Genomic DNA, 19,725 nt, shown 5'->3' with positions numbered 1-19,725 from the left:
TTATCATGCATTTTTGGAAAGTTATTAAAACCCCATAAAAAACCAAATTTTAGGTTCCATCTTTACTTCTAAAAGATACTTGGTTCCATTGATTTAAATGTTCACAACTGCATTGTATGGAATATTTTCTTTTTCTTCAAATGAGCAGCATAATCATTCTAAGTAGCGTACTTTCTAGATAAGACTAAGTTCAAGGCATAAAATTGGGCTCAAAAAAGGCCTCCAACAATTGTCCTAGTTCAGAATTGACCAAATGCGTAGAAGATATATTTTTCATCAAATATGAACCTCTATCACCTCCTGAAATATTACGAATGAACTACCTAATTCCATGTATATTTTCATTAGAATACTGGCTCAATTGCTTATGTGTGACGACTAGTGGTGCATGGACAATCTCATGCAAATGTAAATATTGATTCCTAGAAAATGAAGACATTAAACAATTTTGGAAATTCTATTTTACACGCAAGAAAATACTATACAGATATTATTATCCAAAGACTAACTGTTCTCTGGATATAAAAAAATGTGTAGAAAATTATAATTGATGAAAAATCTTTTTTTTTTTCAGTTTCTGGGAGGATAAATGTTTCTATGGTGTTTCGACACTCCTCCCCCTCTTTACGAGGGGACTACCATACAAAAGAAACAAAAAAAATCTGCATAACTCGAGAACTAATCAAGCAAACGGAAGCAAATTTGGCATGTGGAGATTTTAGGGAGTAAGAAATATTTCTATGATAGTTCGACACTACTACTTCCACTCGAAGGGGTAGGGAGGGTCCAAACAAAAAAAAAGCTCCCATACAAACTAAACTCAAATTTCTGCATAACTCGAGAATTAATAATGCAAATGGGACCAAATTAGAATGTGAGAATTAAAGAGTATAAGAAAAAATGTAATGTGAATCCTCTTGAAGATGGATTACACATATTTCAACCAAACATATTAACAACTAAACATGACAATTGAAAATTTTCGGAAAACTCTGAAGGAAAATAGGAAAATTCGGAAAGTTGAATTCCCAAATTTTCTACAATTACATCTTAATAAGCGTTTTTAGTGCATTTGATGTTTGCGCTAACGAAATTAATTTTTATTCGAAAGTAGAAACTGATTTTAAAGTGAAAAAATGCACTGCTATATCTTCTATCTATATAAATAAAAATGAATCGCCAAATGTGTTGGTAAGCGCAAAACTCGAGAAAGAAATAATCCGATTTGAGCTGTCTTCATTTTATTATATACTAGCTGACCTGGCAAACTTCGTCCCGCCCGAAATTATTTTTTGTTATCACATCCACGTTTTCCTACTAAGCGCTGTTCATGGGTCCAATCGCAAAATTTTTCATTGATTGATCTTCTAATCTAACTTTTACTATAAAATTCCTAGTACTTCTACCAAAACTCGACATTATAATATCAGATTATTTTCAGACACAATTCTCGTTCAAGATTTTTCAACCACTTGCAAATAACATGTTTCTCCGTTACGTTACATACCAAATATGGTTTTATTTGCTTGACTAATTCTCGAATAATGCAGAAATTACATATTGCAGAACATATTGAGAATAACGCTACCGAGGATTCGTTTTTTTTTCAGCAGGATTATGCATAGATCCACGTTTCCAAGCAATCGAAGGTATGGTTTGCCGAGAAGGGCATTCCACTCCTTGAATGACCTGCTGGCAGTCGATTGCAATCTCATAGAGAACCTATGGAGAATCTTGGCCGAGATGGTCTATGCAAACGGATGACAATTTGACAACATTTCCAGTCTCAAGGCAGTAATTCAGGAGTGTTGGGTTATAATCAATATGGCAATACTTCAAAAGCTGTCTGACTCGATGCCAAATCGAGTTTTCAAAGTGAACCGAAATGGAGGTGGACATACTAAATATTAGCTACCGATTGGACTCGAAATTTGCCGCACAAATTTTCTTTTATTGAAATTTTAGGATGCGGCTAAACGAATGTCCACCCTGATACCACATATTTGAATTACTTAGAAAACAAAAAGTGAATTTATACTTTTGACGTAGGACTACGTCTAACCGGAAGATATAGGGGATGAAATGGAAATCTAGGCACTGAACAAGTAGGAAAAAATGCAAGATTTGGAACGCTTATAACTCGAGCATTTCTCAATAGATCGCGAAGGTTTTTGCATCAATTGATAGAAAATATATCTACGCATCAATCATAACGAATAACATTTCATTTTTCTTGAGATAAATAATTGAATAATTGTGAAATATCAAGCATTGTCAAAATGCACTATGTGCCCATTTTTGATTGGTCCATTTTGTGCTCCTCAAATCGTACCGACCAAAACGGGCAACCAGCGGCAGCAGCGAAATAGAATGAAGCACGATTGGAAAGGAAAAAGAAAAAAATGAACGAAACATTGGTCGCAGTCTCACACATGCGTAATTCTCGAGCCAGCCAGTCAGCTTAAAAATCCCCGCTCCGCTGCCGTAACGATCATTCTCGTTCAAACCGTACACCACATCGGTTCGCATCACAACACATCAACAAACCAACCCAAGCAGCCATGTCTGGACATGGTAAAGGAGGAAAAGTGAAGGGAAAGGCAAAATCCCGCTCGAACCGTGTTGATCTGGAGTTCCCCGCAAGGGTAGCTAGGCCGAGCGCGTTAGTACCAGTGCACCAGTCCACCTAGCCGGCGTTATATAGTTTCGGCCGCCGAAGTGATCGAGTTAGCAAAGCTGCTCGTGACGATAAGAAAACCCGCATTCGGAACAGAACACATTCGGTTCGGTGGACATCAAGACAACAGGCAGTTGCAGCGAGTGGCGAGTGGCAAACGCAATCGCAAAACGGCATCAAGTAGTAGAAGAAAAAAGTTTGTTCTTTATACAAACTTATCGAAATGCTTTTTTTCAAAACCACGAGTACTAAGTTTTCTAAATTGGAACCATTCCATAAAACAAGGCGCTTTTCAGGGCCATTAAACCTTCCAAAAAAGAGTTTAGGAAATACAGTTCAATGTTTTCTAAAACATTATCCAAAATAATAATAAAACACAAATTGATTTTTTCATAATTTGTTTGCCAGGATCTGATGAGTATGTGAATTTGGCAGTTGTTCTGAGCTTATTGATATTTGGGGACTTTCCTGATTATTCAATTTTCACCAATTCTTAAATTGTTTCCAGATTGAAAGTACAGTAATTTACAATTAGTTCGACATTTAGCTAATCGGACGGACATGTAATGCGACTTGTTTAGATGGACATTTTTGTAAACATAGAGATCCAAATTATGACCTCACATTGAAAGTCGACACTGTTCCACTGTCATCGCAAATGCTCAATTACAGGTTAAAATCGGCTCCAATGCGACACTGAGCGGCGCTTCGGCACGTCGCATTGAATGTAATTTACTGTCACAAAGCTGGATGGGAAGAAATTTTCCAACTGTGAAAGCTGTGGCGAGTGGCAACAAATCGCTAAACAGGAAGGTTCAGCCGAACAAGATGGGGATATCGAGTGATAACAAAACAATAAACTCTTTAGATTGAATATAATTTTGTGATCCTGAAAAGGACCCTTTTTAGCCTGCATGTGAATCCAACGAGCGAACAAATCGTAATGAATGTATTTTTTTGCCATCGCTCCCTTTTAACGCTCATTCGTTCGTCTCGTTGGACTCGCCCCTCTGGCTGAGTCTGCCGATTTATCTCTATCCTGTGAGTGTGTATCGCTAGAGTATAAAACACGCGGACCCCAAAAAAATATCATATTTTCTTTCAAACCGTAAACCCGTGTGGTTGTAAGGCATCGGTATCGTGGACGTAACAAAGGAGGACAAGTTAAGGGAAAGGAAAAGTCCCACTCGAACCGTGCAGGTGTGCAGTTCCCCGTAGGTGTATCCGCCAATTGCTCAGCAAGGGTAGCTAGGCCGAGCGCGTTAGTACCAGTGCACCAGTCCACCTAGCCTTCGTTATATAGTTTCGGCCGCCGAAGTGATCGAGTTGGCTGGTAAAGCTGCTCGCGACGATAAGAAAAACCGCATTCAGAACAGAACACATCAAGACAACAACAGGCAGTTGCAGCAAGTGGCGAGTGGCAAACGCAATCGCAAAACGGCATCAGATAGCAGAAGAAAAAAGTTTGTTCTTTATACAAACTGCTTTGGTGGCAAATCCAGAACAAGGCGGCATCGAGGGCGTTCGAAATGGCTTTTTTCAAAACCACGAGTACTAAGTTTTCTAAATCGGAATCATTCCATAAAACAAGGCGCTTTTCAGGGCCATTAAACCTTCCAAAAAAGAGTTTAGGAAATACAATTCAATGCTTTCTAAAACATTGTCCAAAATGATAATAAAACACAAATTGATTTTTTCATAATTTATTTGCCAGGATATGATGAGTATGTGAATTTGGCAGTTGTTCTGAGCTTATTGATTTTCACCAATTCTTAAATTGCTTCTAGATTGAAAGTACATTAATTTACAATTATCTCGACATTTAGCTAATTGGACGGACCTGTAATGCGACATATTTAGTTGGACATGTTTGTAAACATAGAGTTCGGGGTCCAAATTATGACCCCACATTGAAAGTCGACACTGTTCCACTGTCATCGCAAATGTTCAATTACAGGTTAAAATCGCCCCCAATGCGACACTGAGTGGCGCTTCGGCACGTCGCATTGAATGTAATTTACTGTACAACATGTCACAAAGCTGCAAAGCAAAGCAAAGAAATTTTCCAACTGTGAAAGCTGTGGCGAGTGGCAAACGCAATAGCAATACAGGAAGGTTTAACCGAACAAGATAGGAATATCGAGTGATAACAAAATACAACACCAAAGGTTCTTTTCAGAACCATCAACATATTCATAAAGAGTAAACAGTAAACTGATCCTTTTTTCAGGTAGATTTTCAGGTTCACGCAGGAGAAGAAAATAAAACAACATATTTAAAATATATCTTTAACAAAAGCTGTCCCCTTTGTATAGTCCTACGTCACTCCGGTTATGTCCCCGACATTACCCACCCGTCTTTTTTTAGAATGAATTCGATGAAAATAAACAATAATAGTCTTTTATGAACACAACTGGACAAAGAATTGACTTATTTTTAAAAACATTGAGGAAAAATAGGGTGCGGCTAAACGAATGTCTACCAGTGTATAATGTTGCTGAAGAGATCTCGTAAGTATAAAAAGTGAGTTTTTTTTTAATTTTCACTATAACTAAGTAAGAGTTTAAATGAAACCGTCAAATTATCCAAATCAACATTCTGAACAACTTTTCTGAAGACACCCAACCTCTAAAATGTAATATCATGGACAGACATACAGCTGTACTAGTGTTGTACGTGTACAGCGTTGTACAGGTACCATCGTACCATGGCAGACATACTTTGGTTGTACATTGTACCGTATGTAAAACTGTAGTACAGCTGTATGTCTGTCATAAGTATAATACCATGGACAGACATACAACTGTACTAGCGCTGTACGTGTACAGCGTTGTACAGGTACCACGATAGCATGACACACATACTTTGATTGTACATTGTACCGCATGTCAAACTGACAATCAGAAGTTTGACCATTTTTCACCAAATATTTCAATGAAAAGGGTTTTTATTTAGCGTCTGAACTATCAAACACAACAAACAAGTTTACAATTTGAGTTATGACCTCAAGAGAAAGTCAAGGAAAAGAAGGTTTACCAATTGTTTTTATTCAGTTTGTTCATGCTATCCACCACTAACCGTCTATGGCGCTGCGCACAGTACAACTGTAGCCATGTACAGCGGTAAAATAGGTCGGTACAGGTACAGCGATTGTACCGAGTTGCTTGCATGGTTCTAGCGCTGTACATGGTAACAGACATACAATTTTCGAAGTACAACCACAGCAGTGGAACTCCATACAATTCACTGATTAAAAAGTGTCCACATTTTCATCGCTTGTTTACGTGAAGAATATATTTTTTTCAGGCACACTTGATTTGAGAGTGTATGGATATCTAGCTGTCTTGACGCAAGGTCTTTAATGAAGAATGATAAGATGGGAAGGTTTCTATAAACATGTTTATAATTACATAAGTTTATTCAAATATTAATATTGCCCTTCTTTAACTATTCAGTGCAATTTTATCAAAATTTGAAGGAGAAATGAAGTTGATTTATAGAAGAATAAGATTTCATTTGATATGACGATTTTTGAAATCGCCTCAATGGTTGTAAAGTTATGACGTTTTGGAAGAAATCTTACTTAAAGGCCCCAGTGGCATGTGCTGTACACAAAAGTCTTCTCCATTCACATGAATTTTATATTTTTTTCCAATTTTTACCTTCAAACCAACATATCATATCTTTCCAATCATCCGCAAACATGCCTAGTAGTAAATTAAATAAACCAAACTCATAAACGACAAAAAGAGTCTTCGATTGTATATTTTTTATATATTTTTCACAATTTTTTCACTACCACTATTCAAGGAAGTTAATGATATTTTCTAGCATCAATCCAAATGCAGTAATCCTAATTATTCTTATGGCCGCACTAAAAGACATGAAAAACGCGAACTTTGAAATTTGTGAACTATTGCAGTATTACTTCAGCCATTCCATACCAAACTGATATAGTGGTTTTCAGATTTTCGTGAAAATTGGTAGCTTGTTTTCGTCATTGAACCTGTATTTTTTTTTGGGTGATTCGATTTCTTTCACTTTTTTGCCAAAAATGACTTTTATCAAAAACTCATAACTTTAGAACCACATAACCGATTCAGCTGATCGATACATCAAATTGAAATTAATTGGTCTAGTCTTTGTTAAAAAAATATCAAACTTGCAAGAAATTTGAATTTTGTTTCCGTAATTCTTGATTGTATCCGTTTTTATAGTTTACATGGTTTCGGAACCAATGGCGCTATATTTTTCTATATTTTTTTCTTGAAAACTGAGCTTTTTTTACAAATTTACATTTTTTACTAAAAAATTGGATATGTTCTTTTTTCTTTTTCGAGGTTTTTTAAAGTTAACCGATAGTTCGGAATATTAATTTCTTCCCCTTTTTCCTATTCTCAAAAATTCATAACATTTGAATTGCTAGAGCGATTCAGATGATCGATATAACAAATTAAAGCCTAGATTTTTTTGCAAGTGTGAAATTATTGACTTAAATTAACAATATCGATTATCTGAATCGGTTCAGTAGATCAAAAGTTATGATTTTTTAAAAAACGTCATTTTTGGAAAAAAGGAGAAAAATGATTTTTTGAACCATCGGTTAAATTTGAAAAATCATAATTTAAAAACGAAGAACTAATTTTTGGATATGTTATCTTAAAAAATCCTCAGCTTTCGAGAATTAATATAAAAAAAATATAGCGCCCTCCTATGAAAACTATGAAGAACAATCACGATCAATAATTAAGAAAACAATTTTTTTTTGTTGCAGGTATAGTATTTTTTTCAAAAAAAACTAGCTAACTGGCCAATTTAATATGTCGATCATCTGAATCGGTTTAGTAGTTCAAAAGATATGAATTTTTGAAAAAAAAATATTTTTGGAAAGAAAGGGGAAAAACTAGATTTTTCGAACCAGCCTAAAATGGAATGAGATCTGATATTTAACGATAAGGAACAAAACTACCAATTTACACGAAAATCTGAGAACCACTATGTCGGTTTGGCATATAGTACTTAAAAAAATATAGTTTGGTGTTCATTTTCCCTGCAACTAAAAAGCTGATTACTAGAAACTAATTGACGTTAACGTTTCATTACCTTGTAAATTCTAGATACAATACCAACAGAGGGTATTTTAAAAAATAAAAATGGCTTTTACGGGGTGTGTTCGAAACTGAAAAAAAAGAAATGTATTCAAGAATCATATTTTTATGTTGTTTTTTAAGCGTATAATTATTGTATCATTCAATTTATTCCGATTAGAATGCTTTAAAATATTTCAACTGATGCTCTTACCACATTTTAATTTTTTTATTCAATGTTCAGTTTCTATGGCGAAGCTTCATTCGTAAATGACACATTTGTCATCATTGGTGGAATACGACCATGAATGTTGTTATGAATAGCACAGCAAGTTATGATTACAATACATATGGGTTTATTTTGATAATGCATTATACATAAACCGATAAAAATGCATTATAATATTTGTCCACAGCGTTTCAGCGTCTATATGTATATTTTATTCAATTTTGAGTTCGTAATTTCTATCCCATTCGCCGTGCTTATCATGATGATGCTAACATTAATAACATTGTATACGAACCTCCCACCTTATATATGATGTCTCCCACCCTTTTAGAGACATCTTAACATTATGTTCAATTTTTAGAGCGTAAACCATCTGTCAATTTTTTCACTGTTTACATTTTCTTGCCACAAATCGTTGCCACTTTTTTCTCTCAAGTTCCACTTCTCTTCTCTGGTACAACGCTAGTACAGCTGTATGTCTGTCATAAGTATAACTGTAGCCATGTACAGCGGTGAAACAGGTCGGTACAGATACATCGATTGTACCGAGTTGCTTGCATGGTTCTAGCGCTGTACATGGTGACAGACATACAATTTTCGAAGTACAGTGCAGGTACAGTTGTATGTCTGTCATAAGTATAAGAATATAGTGAAAGACTAATTTCACAAGGCTATGCAGCCACCATCAAACTAAATTGCAAATCATGTTTTTGCGGTACAAAATTCGATAAAAAATATTGGTTTAAGTTTATGGTGATACTAGTAGGATTCAAGGAGATATTCTAGTGTAGACCCAACAAACATTAAATCGCATATTCTAAGTCGTAGATGAAGTGGGATCAAATCACCATCATATGGTCGGTGTTAAATCAGTGGGGGGCAATTCGCAAAATTGAAAATTTCGAGTTATTGATTACATTTGGTTAAGCATTATGTAATCTACACACCACATTTATCAGATTTGAAAAATCACCCATACAGCAGGAATAGTTGATCGAAATTGTTATGATTGATCAACGAAAACCCCTCATAGTATGCAATCAGAGCGGGCTGTGTAGGTATATTGAATTTAACCCTCCTGTACTCGCGTGCAAAATCATAACACGTATACTCGCGCACGGTGTCACAGACCGAAAATTGAACTTCTCTGTAATGTTGGCATTGTAGAAGAGAGTATGATTGAATGAAAAAACTCCAAAAAATACGTTTTCTTCGTCTTTATTATGTTTTAATAGTCATGTGATTCAGCCTCCTCAAAATAGGGTAATTTTTGATACTCCAACACAAATAACGAAATTCGAATTTTTCACTGTTATTAAATAAAAGTAAGCAACTGAATATAATTCATGGAAGTATAGAGAGCTATAAAATAACATAAAAACGTATTAATCGATTGTGGTTTCATTGGTGTGAGAATCAGAACATAGCATAGCTGCATGCTCGAAACAAACATATTTTTTACATTTCATGCAATTGTTGCGTTTTTTTCTGGTCTTTTATCGAAGAGAAGAATGTATAACGACCTTCTAGATAATTACGAGATGGTAAAGGTTCTGGAATATGAAGTTTGCATATTGTCCTTCGCGAGCTATCGGTTCCCTTCCTACTAACATTAGAATAAGTTAAATTGTAAACACATATTAAATGTAAGGATAGTTTTAAGAATTGAGTGTGAAGTGTCAGTGTGAATGAGAATGTGAATGTGAATGTGAATGTGAATGTGAATGTGAGTGCGAGTGTAAACACACATCTCCTTACATCCCATCCTTTTCCTAATGAAAATGTGTCACCCTTCTAAACTCGAGTCGACCGCGAGTAATCGGTTTCCTATTTCATTAACCATAGAATTAAGGAAACAACATGTTGATATATGCTAGTTGAAATATAGTTAAGAGTTTGGCTCCATTAAACTTATGTAACTGAGCCTGTAAAAATAATCGGATTAATAAAAAAAAAAAAAGTTTGCATATTTCTTATTCTTTGTCTCTGTTTTCTTAGTAAACTAAGAATTAAATGCCTTTCTTTAGATGGGGCATAAAAAGATGATATAAAAGAATTTATAGGAACTTCCTTTTCTTTTTCTTGTTTTCTTGTCGATATTGTTCAATAAAAAAAATATCCCCGAAACTGTAACTGTTAAAAATTACCATAAGCTACCAATTAGTTTTTAGTTTACTGTTTACAATTCTTCCACAAGTGAAATTCTTTCACAAGTGTGTATATATATGACCATTATATTTAGCGAATAACTATACGAAAGTCAAACATTTATATTTTGCTTTTGCACGAATGAATCTAACGACGAATAGTTAATCTATGGATCCGTTCAATTCAATTATAAAAGGAACTGAATTCTAATAAGAATAGTCCTGTATTGATCTTATGCATTATATTCAATAAATATTCCACGCCACTAACATAAATTTATACATTTTATTCAACAATATTCTAGAATATGAAAAAAAGGCACTTGTCCAAAAAAGTTACTCCTATACTCGCGTCGATGTGTCAGACCGAAAGTGATACAAAAGTGACACACGTCCCTTTGTACCAACACATGCGATACGCTAAACGATGACGAACGATGAATAACGAAGCTAGAGAGAATCCCAAAGTCGTAGTGTTGATATTTTTTGAGAAATGAACGAATTATTGATTTCTCGGTCTGACAGACCAATGCGCGAGTATAGGAGTGTGAAACAATTTTCCAGCGTCAAATTCAAACCAACAAAACTTTATCTTGAAGCTAATAGGTACCTTGTTGAAATGTGCTTGAACCCGTTAGTGTAAAATGTGTACATTCTGAGTATATTAAAAAATAAAATTGGTTCACTTTGACTAAACGGATCAGTGAAAAATGCTGGTCTGAATTCAAATGAATTGGAATTTGACGATTCTATTGACGAATACTGTGTAAGACGGTTAAAAATAGGAAATTTATGCTTTAACATGCTGGCCGTGCAATCATATGTATGCCTGTAATAGATAGCAGAGACTATTATGCTGAACGCAACCAAAAATATGCAGTTCCAAAATCACATCCCTTCTCTCTCTAATTTTTATAACAGTGAAAATTACAGAGCACTGAACTTCAAATTCGTTTTTCTCGAAATCATTAAAATGTCACATGGTCCGGTCTAACTTAACACCGACCATATAAAATGAAGATCAAAGCATACATCGAGTATATTTAAAATCTTATACTACATGGCCTGAAAAGTCCCGGAATTTTTAATGAAAACAATCGTTTTTTGGGCAAAGCTGTATTTACTCCTCAACATAGTTTCCTTCGAGAGCAATACGCTTGGGATAACGAGTTTCTAACATTTCGATTCCCTTTCTGTTATACGAAACGTCCAAGTCTTCGAAACATTCCTCAGTGCCACTCTGCAGACTGCCTATTGGACTCAGGAATGTAGTAATAGATTCACGTCTCATCCATCGTCACAAAACGTCGAAAGAAGTCCACTCGTTTACGCTTCAACAATTCCAAATCGGCTGTTGAATCAAACACGGCACCCATCGCGCGGATAGCTTTTTCATGTCCAAAATGTCGTGCAAAATGAACTCGTTCTTTTGAAATGCCTACGGCCTCAGCTAACTCGCGTAACTTCACTTTACGATCGTGTCTGAAGCACGAAAGAGAGAATTCAGCTACTTCTATTACTAGTACTTCTGCTTCTATTACTAGTACTTTTGTTTAAAAACAAAAACAAAATGTCGCACACAAAATAGAATGTCTTCTCAGTCAGTCAGATATCTTCAAAGTAGAGATATGTCCTTACATCTGACAATCCTGTCATTTTTTCTCTCGCATCTCGCCAAGAAAAAGTTATTTGAAAACACCATGTTGCTCTGGACCACCCGTATTAAAAATGAAATAGCTCTGATAAGATTTTAGTTCAACAGTGTTTGTTTAGTGTTTGATTGGATGTATGTAATGTTGGTAAACCAATCGAGCAATTTTGTCCCGTAACCTCAACCTACATCTAGATACCAGCCAATAACGAACAACCTGTGAATTGACGTTATTCTCTCACCATTTTTTTAGCGTCACTCGGATACGATCTGTATTTGTAAACAAATTCGTTCATTATGTGAGCGATGGCCGATTATTTGTCATATCATTTCACCCTATTTGATTGACTTCCCTTAAACAACGATAGCACCGCCTCTGACGACCAATAGCCCAACGAACTACGAACGTCACACAAAGAAAGGGAATCAAAATCGATTTGTTTTTATTCATTTGTCTTCATTCATTGCGAGAATTCAATGTTCTTTTGCAAACCCCAAAGAAGTTTAACTATTTTTTTCTCTGAAACAAAAAATGAGAGCCACGGTAATAATCATTAAAGATAGTTCCAATACGATGGAATATGAATAAATAGGATTTGCATGTTTGCAGATGGTTGTTAATATACAAAGTTACAGCTGCTGAGGTTTTGATAATCAATAAAGGATTCTTTCCTTGGAGTATTGTATAGGAAGACCGGCCAGATGTAATGCCCAAAGAAGTCAAATGATAAAAGATACGATTGACAAACTATCCAACTTGCACCTTCGATCGTAGCAGAATATTATCGACAAATCAACAGGAAGGAGGAAATGGAAGAATTTAGGAATCGTTTAGGCGATATCACTCATTCCATGCAGGTATTATATTCCACTGATAACATAATAATAACTATTTTCTGGGGTTAAATTATGTTCAGATATTAAGACAATGTGCAACTATTGATGCAATAATTGCTCTCGTTTGCATGTTTATCAATAAGTGTTATGTAATTAATATAATTGGTGTCAAGTGTGCGGGAGAATACTGGGCTGCTAAATCATTACATCAAATAATGCTGTCCGTTTTCATTCCTCTTCATGCTCTCATTGGAATGTCCGTTAATCGTGGAATTTATGTTAGTGATAAGTCGATCGGTGTAAAAATTGTACAAAGTTGAGGAGCATTAAGGTAGCACTAACTCTTGTCATCTCTCACATTGTTCTTCCGAACCATCCCACCGCAGTCCAATCTAAGCATGGCCACCGAAAACGGATTGAGGGTCGTAAGACAATATTCTGACGAAGGCCGAAACATCGCACTGAGGGTAAGCTGCATTGACTATGGTCAATGCTAAACTAAACCGCCTTTGAATATTTCAGGCTATAAATGACGCTAATGTCGAGGTCAGTACCGTTGTAGGGAATATGTGGTCTAACATTTTGGAACTATTTCGAAGACTGAAGGAAACCGCCAGAGATGTAGCTGATCCTACTATGATCTATGAACAACTAAGGATACTACTCAGAGATGAAAGTAAGTTCAATCTCAGATTCTGCAGAACTAAAGCAATAGGTGCGATTCACAAGTTTCTGAATCGTAATGTGCGGAGCAAACTTGCCAAACACTGCAAATGGTTCAAGAGTAAAATCATGAAATTGAAGCGACCAAAAGCTCATATATTTAGATTATAAAACATGACGACTCTGACATATAAAGGGACCCACAGCGCACATTCACCACATTGTATACTCAATGACAACGAATTTTCCTCATTTATTAGAACATTGATTCGTGTTGGTATATAATAATAAATAATTCGACACTCAAATTGCTTCAACATAAATTAAACAGACTCTTCATAATTGTACATGTATTTGAAACCGAAAATGAAAGTTTGCCTAAATCGTCAGAAGCGAATAACAGATTGTTCCTTTTCTTTATCTACCCCTGAACTATTTGAAGACAATTTATAGTTGCAAAAATCATCCATATTATGCTACTATACATTCTCAATCTTCTTTTGACGTAGGACTGCGTCTTTGATTTCTAATAGCACTAAATGCGAAAAATTAAGGGATTTCAAATGCATATCACGCAAAATCGTTATTGCCATATCTTCTATCTTCTATGTATTTAAATATGTATATATACTAGGGTGCCAATGAATGTATTGGAAAAAATCGAATCCTAAAATCCACCTCGAAAAAACACCCTATGTCGAATTTCAGCTCAATCGGACTTAAGAAAGAGTAGCACAAAGCGGTCAAAGTTTGAGTTTTTTGAAAATCAAAAAATCACCCAAGGGGAGAGTAAAGAAAATCGAGGTTTTCGAAAAAAAAATTTTTGATGCCAAATGTCTTAAAATTGCATGAAACGTCGAGATCTGTCATCTCAAAGATTTTTTTTGTCAAAAATCAGCACTCTGGGACTGGGATTTTTCGTTTTTCATTGCGTGTACGTGTCATCCTCTTATTGGAAAATGTAATTATGGTTTTTTATTGAACGAGGGTTTCATATTCGATGGAACCAAGGTTGTGCCCCATCAAAAATCATTAAAAAAATCAAATTATTTTATGCAGCATTGACATATTTTTAAAATCGCCAACATATTCTTACATATGGGGTCTTCCAGATTAAACGCTCACGCAACAAATTTTAATAACTTCTACAAAAGTGAACCGATTTTTATTTTTAAACAACGAAAATAAAGCTTATTTCAAGACATTTTCGATGTGACCACACCTTTTGGATAACGCGTTTTAAACGGTGAAAAAAACTATGGTCAATGCCAAATTCTTCATGCACAACTCTAACATTACGACTTCGATGCTGTTGAAAATCCAAGTTATTTCTTCTTTAAGTTCCTCCAAATTTTGTGGCTCATTAACATAGCAACGATCCTTCACGTACCCCCAGAGGAAGTAATCAACGACAAGAAATGTTTAAATTCTTACCATAAGAGAACAAAGCTTCATTAAGGGTTCGGTTCTTGTAAATACACGTTCTTGTAATTGTACATCTTGACACTAAGGCTACGGTGATACTGCCTGCAGTAGAGATGTGCCATCCGCTCATGAGCTGTTCCGAAGAATCGACTCTTTGAAGTGAGTTGACGCGGAACAGCTCGCAAAAAAAATCAAACAGCTCTTCAGCTCACTTTGATGATGATGAAGGAGAGAAAAGTGCTGTAGAATTGAAGAGAGTGTGTGAGCTGTAAGATTCAAATGAACTGACCGTCTCTCGCTCTTCGTGTTAAGACATCAGTTTAGTTTCATTTGTCCCTCGTCTTTTCAACTGTTATATTCGCGTTGACGGCATTGAGCTTTGTTTACCAGTTTAGGGGGCGCCAAAAATAATAATTGGCTCTCAGGCAGAATGAATACGTTTTTAAAATTCAAATTATTAATGAAAATTAACTTCTGTGTATCAAATGAGTATTCTATTTCAATGAAAAACACTTTGTTTGCAGGCGGTGCAAAAATCTCATTAGATTTTTTTTTTTTTGAAGAAAACTTTCTATTGTAATGTAAAGCCTCAGTAAAAATGTCGGAAATGTTGTACTCGCCGAGTCTGTTGTAAATAATAGTCTGGAATACGTGTTTCAAGTAATTAATAATATGGTGTGAAAAATTTCATTTGAATTTTAACATTTTCAAACTGGCTTCGTGGCTATCGAGTTTGGGACCCAAATTGAAAGTCGGCACTGACAACTGAGCTGAAGAGCTGTTCATAAAGAACAGCTCATTTAGATGATCAGAGCTGTTCATCATGATGAGCTGATTTGCACGCCTCTAGCCTGCAGCTTCTTACGAAAAAAAGGCTGCACGAAACGCATACAATCGTGAGAAGTAAACAACCACATAAAATTGTATTGGTGTGGTTACATTGATTCCCACTTGCTTCGTTCGAACTCGTCAACTTCTATCGAACAAAATTGTTTGTTTCTCTTCGTCAGTTATCGCACAATCAAGTTTTCGTGCGTACTCCGATCCAGTATCACCGTAGCCTAAGAACCATCCGATCAGACTGAACGAGTAGCCGATTATTATCGTCTCGAAGTGGGGAATGCAGTGCTACCATCGACGGAGCGAAAAAAATGTTAAGAACTATTCGATTTTTTTGCATGAGCGTTCAATCTGAAAGATCCTGTTTTTTTTTTTTTTTATATCTGTATTATAGTGACTTTCAACACTTTTGGCTGGTTCGTCACTTTTTACTTCCAATTTTGGAAGAATGTTGGGAGTGAGAATTGAACTCGTGATCTTCAGCGTGAGAGGTATGGATGTTACCACTACGCCAGATCGGCTCCAAAGATCCTGTACAATTTGCGACTTTTAAAGAAGAAGCACCCCCAGTGATTTAAAAAAAGCTTAAAGTAGAAATGACCTGTCCCCTATTTAATCTAACGATATCGATGCCAGGATATGAATAGCTGTGAAGCTGCCTATGTGAATTATTTAAAATTATTCTACATTTGCCGATAGCAAGCACCTATTAGAATCGAAGGAGAGGAGAGGAGATGGAAGAGGGTGACACTTCAGGAGCCACACAAACTTCACAAGGAAGCACTCATGGTCATAAGATATCTAATCTGCATCACCCGGCGATATAATTATTATAGCCGGGCAATGTTTCAGACAAGGATAATATCGTCGAGGCAACATGACTATATAAACTTAAGAGGATATTCTAGTGTAGAGACACGAATTTCGGACTGTTTTTCGAGCTCCATAAAAATAAAACAAAGAATGTTTTCACTATCCATTATATCATTATTTGTTCATTTATTTTTTAACAATAAAACAAAAATCACAACTAGAATAGTTAAAAGTTAAGTTAATGTGATACTGCACATCGATTACACCAGCGCGATATGCATACTTTTCACGCAGTGCTCCGTTCAGCGGTAGCACTCCGACGGAACACACTGCCGTAGTGAAAGGGTTAAGAATGTAAGAATGTAATGTAAGATGATGGCTTCTTACTGCATTCAGCTAAAATGAACAAATGAAAGAAGAAAGGTGACCGATCGATTGATATTCCTGTAGGGATGGTTTTATTTATAAAGATTTTTATGTAATTTATGAACAGAATGCAACACGAAAAACTCGGAGAATGCCGAGTTTTTCGTGTTGATGTTGGAATATCTATCCGATTTTCCCTAACAGTTCGCTATTGAAAATGGTTGGTATCAATGATTAAATAATTCTTTCGACCACTCTAAATCTTACAACCCGTTTCAAGTTCAGTTCAGTTCATATATCAAACGATATTTGCAGTGCCACCATTCAATTTACACATTTCTGAACAGCTACAAAAAACTCAATACAAAAAGAATTGTTCTCAAAGTCCTATGTCAAAATTTCCGTCCGTGCCTCTAGGCTCAGACCCTTCTACTTTTTAGGCACAATTACACCTTGGAATGTTTCATTTTACTTCTCAGTCTCTCGCAACAATGCTTTCTTCATCCTGGTCGGTCTGGGATTCGGAACCACCGGCGGTGTTTTACTAGGCTTCTGGTTAGCACGACCACACTTGGCAACACCCATTATGAAATCCATTACTTGCACCTCTTTCCGGGATCCAGACAATGTGGCGGTTTGCAATACAATCGTGCCCCAATTTGAGTCTTCCACGGATATATTGGTACGCGTGCGGGCCGCAGCTCTGAACCGAATAGATCGACGCATCGCGTTTGGCTATGGCCGGACTTTGCGAAAAATGATAAAAAATTACGATTCAAAGTACAACCCAGAGTTACCCTTAGTTCTTGGACGGTCATGTGCTGGAATAGTGGAAGCCGTTGGAAAGGATTCAAAAAGTGGGCTGGAAATTGGCGATGAAGTATGGCTGGCTGTGCCTTGGTACGAATCGGGAGTCGCGTCTGAGCTGGTCGTTGTTTCGGAAACGCGAATATCACGAAAACCGTTCCTAATTGGCTTTGAGGGCGCGGCAAGTTTACCGTACAGCGGCTGCATAGCACTGAATCTGCTGGATGCACATGGCCTAACGGAGCACACGTGTAAAGGGAAAAATATTCTAATTCAAGATGCCTGCTCCCCTGTGGGATGCGTGATAACCCAACTAGCCAACAAATGGGGTGCTAATGTGGCAGTAACCTGTCATACGCGGTCGGCCCCAGTCATACATAAATTAGGTAAGCTTTATCGAATCATGTGATACATTAATCGACAACTTTCAACATTTTATTGTATATGTAAACTTCTCAATCGATAAATTATTGCAAACAGAAGAGAGAGGTATTGTGGCTACCAACGATAACATCATGAAAAAAATATATATTTTCTACTTTTATTCTCTACAGGCGCTGGCGACATAATAGCGTTAGCCAACGAACACTTCCGGTCGAATTTCATTGACGTGAACATCGAGAAATCCAATCTGATCAACGAACTGGCATCGCGTGATAAATTTGACTACATATTTCTCACAACTCGCATCGGGTACGATTACAATTTTCTGCGAAAATTCTTAACCAACCGTGGCGTTATTGTGGACGCTGTCGAACCCGAACTGGCCTCCGATGAGTATGGTACCGCTATGCGACTGCTACTGGGTTTGTTGGTAAGGTTCCGAAAAATACTGGCGGTCATTTTCCGATCCCATCCCGACTGGGGAGGTCCTCATCTGTGCCATCTGTTGCTGGATCGGTTAACTGGCTTGGTGAACGACGAGACACTTAAAACCGTTGTAGATAGGGTAATTTCCGCTTCCACCAAGGTTTTGAAGCGAATTAATTGAACTTTGTTTTCAGGTATACACTCCAAACGAAGTAGAACGAGCGCTGGATCACATTTGTAGCGAAAAAAGTATTGGTAGTACCATTATTACCTTCCGGTAAACACGATCGCCGAAAACCCGGACTGAAAATATAAAGTAACGATGAAGCATGCTGATAATAGAAAAAGAACCAATCGTGTCGCCACATTCTCGCCATCATTGATCTGTACTTACCATCAATCGGATACATCGTTCATAATATATGAAGTTATTTACGAGTCATCAGGTGTAATGAAAATATTTTCTCGGTTTTGTAATATATTACGGCAAATAGGAAATTTTAGCATGAGCGATAGTTTTAACTGAATAAGCAGCACATGTTTTGTACATAATATTCTCTTACCATAGAAGTGCAGTGCTGCGTTTGTTTTTGTTCAACTCATTATATATGAATTTTTCAATCGCTACGAAATATGTTAATAAATGTGTGAAATAAAATTATTTCGTCTCGTTCCTATTTATGAGGAACTTTAACTCGAAAGACGCCATGCTGCAACTAACGACTCGACAAAAAGTGAAACGATACCCGCTAAAACGAAGGTAGCAAACACCCTTTTTTACTGGAAAAAAACTGTTAGGGGATAGAGTTACTTTATTTTTCTCGAGAATCGCGGAAGTTCTTCAAGAAATTAAACGTCTCGCACAAAAGCTTTTATTCAGAAACAAAGAAAGAAGCATTTTGATGAACGAACGCGAAGTGATCGAAAGATGGAGACAGCTTTACGGTGAATACCTAGAGACAGGACACAGACAGAATTCCAAGATGGCTTTGCAGAGGACTACGCTGGTGCAGTGAACAACGATGACGTACCACCCCCTACGATGAGTGAAGTTAAAGGAGCCATCAATCAGCTGCAAAAGATAGCCTCGCAGCAGAGCTTTTCAAGGGAGATCCAGCGAAACTTATACAGTGATAGTCAGGATGTGGAACACAGAACAGCTACCGGAAGAGTGGAAAGAAGGGGTAATCTGCCCCTGTGACTGGAACAAGCTGAAGAATAAGGTTAATTGTAAAAACTAACGTGTAATTACGTTTATGAATGGTGCCTACAGAATTCTTATGTCATCTATCGCTCATAGTAAGCAGATTTGTGGGAAGTCATCAAATCGGATTCATACCCGGATGCGCGACGACGAACCAAATTTTCACCTT

General features: G+C 36.5%; 1 protein-coding gene across 2 annotated transcripts; it reads left to right on the top strand.

Annotated features, from left to right (window-relative positions):
- The first annotated feature begins 12,211 nt into the window (after window positions 1-12,211).
- Window positions 12,212-19,013, top strand: LOC129766763 (reticulon-4-interacting protein 1, mitochondrial-like). Of its 2 annotated transcripts, none has more exons than XM_055767360.1 (7): window positions 12,212-12,335; window positions 12,402-12,649; window positions 13,015-13,095; window positions 13,151-13,304; window positions 17,215-17,928; window positions 18,097-18,491; window positions 18,547-19,013. In XM_055767360.1, the coding sequence occupies exons 2-7, from the start codon at window positions 12,602-12,604 to the stop codon at window positions 18,631-18,633; spliced, it is 1,479 nt and encodes a 492-aa protein (XP_055623335.1). In that variant the 5' UTR covers window positions 12,212-12,335; window positions 12,402-12,601; the 3' UTR covers window positions 18,634-19,013. The 2 variants fall into 2 exon arrangements, with proteins under 2 accessions (XP_055623335.1, XP_055623336.1); XM_055767361.1 differs by having other exon boundaries at window positions 12,912-13,095.
- Window positions 19,014-19,725: the final 712 nt, after the last annotated feature.

The sequence above is a fragment of the Toxorhynchites rutilus genome, chromosome 2 (assembly GCF_029784135.1).
Source record: "Toxorhynchites rutilus septentrionalis strain SRP chromosome 2, ASM2978413v1, whole genome shotgun sequence".
NCBI lineage: Eukaryota > Metazoa > Arthropoda > Insecta > Diptera > Culicidae > Toxorhynchites > Toxorhynchites rutilus.
This window is presented reverse-complemented; position numbering and strand designations above follow the sequence as displayed.

Coding starts and splice junctions, on each gene's coding strand:
- LOC129766763 (XM_055767360.1), top strand. CDS start 12,602: ATGGAAGAATTTAGGAATCGTTTAGGCGATATCACTCATTCCATGCAG. Junction 13,305..17,214: donor GATACTACTCAGAGATGAAA/GTAAGTTCAATC, acceptor TTTACTTCTCAG/TCTCTCGCAACAATGCTTTC. Junction 18,492..18,546: donor TTAAAACCGTTGTAGATAGG/GTAATTTCCGCT, acceptor CTTTGTTTTCAG/GTATACACTCCAAACGAAGT.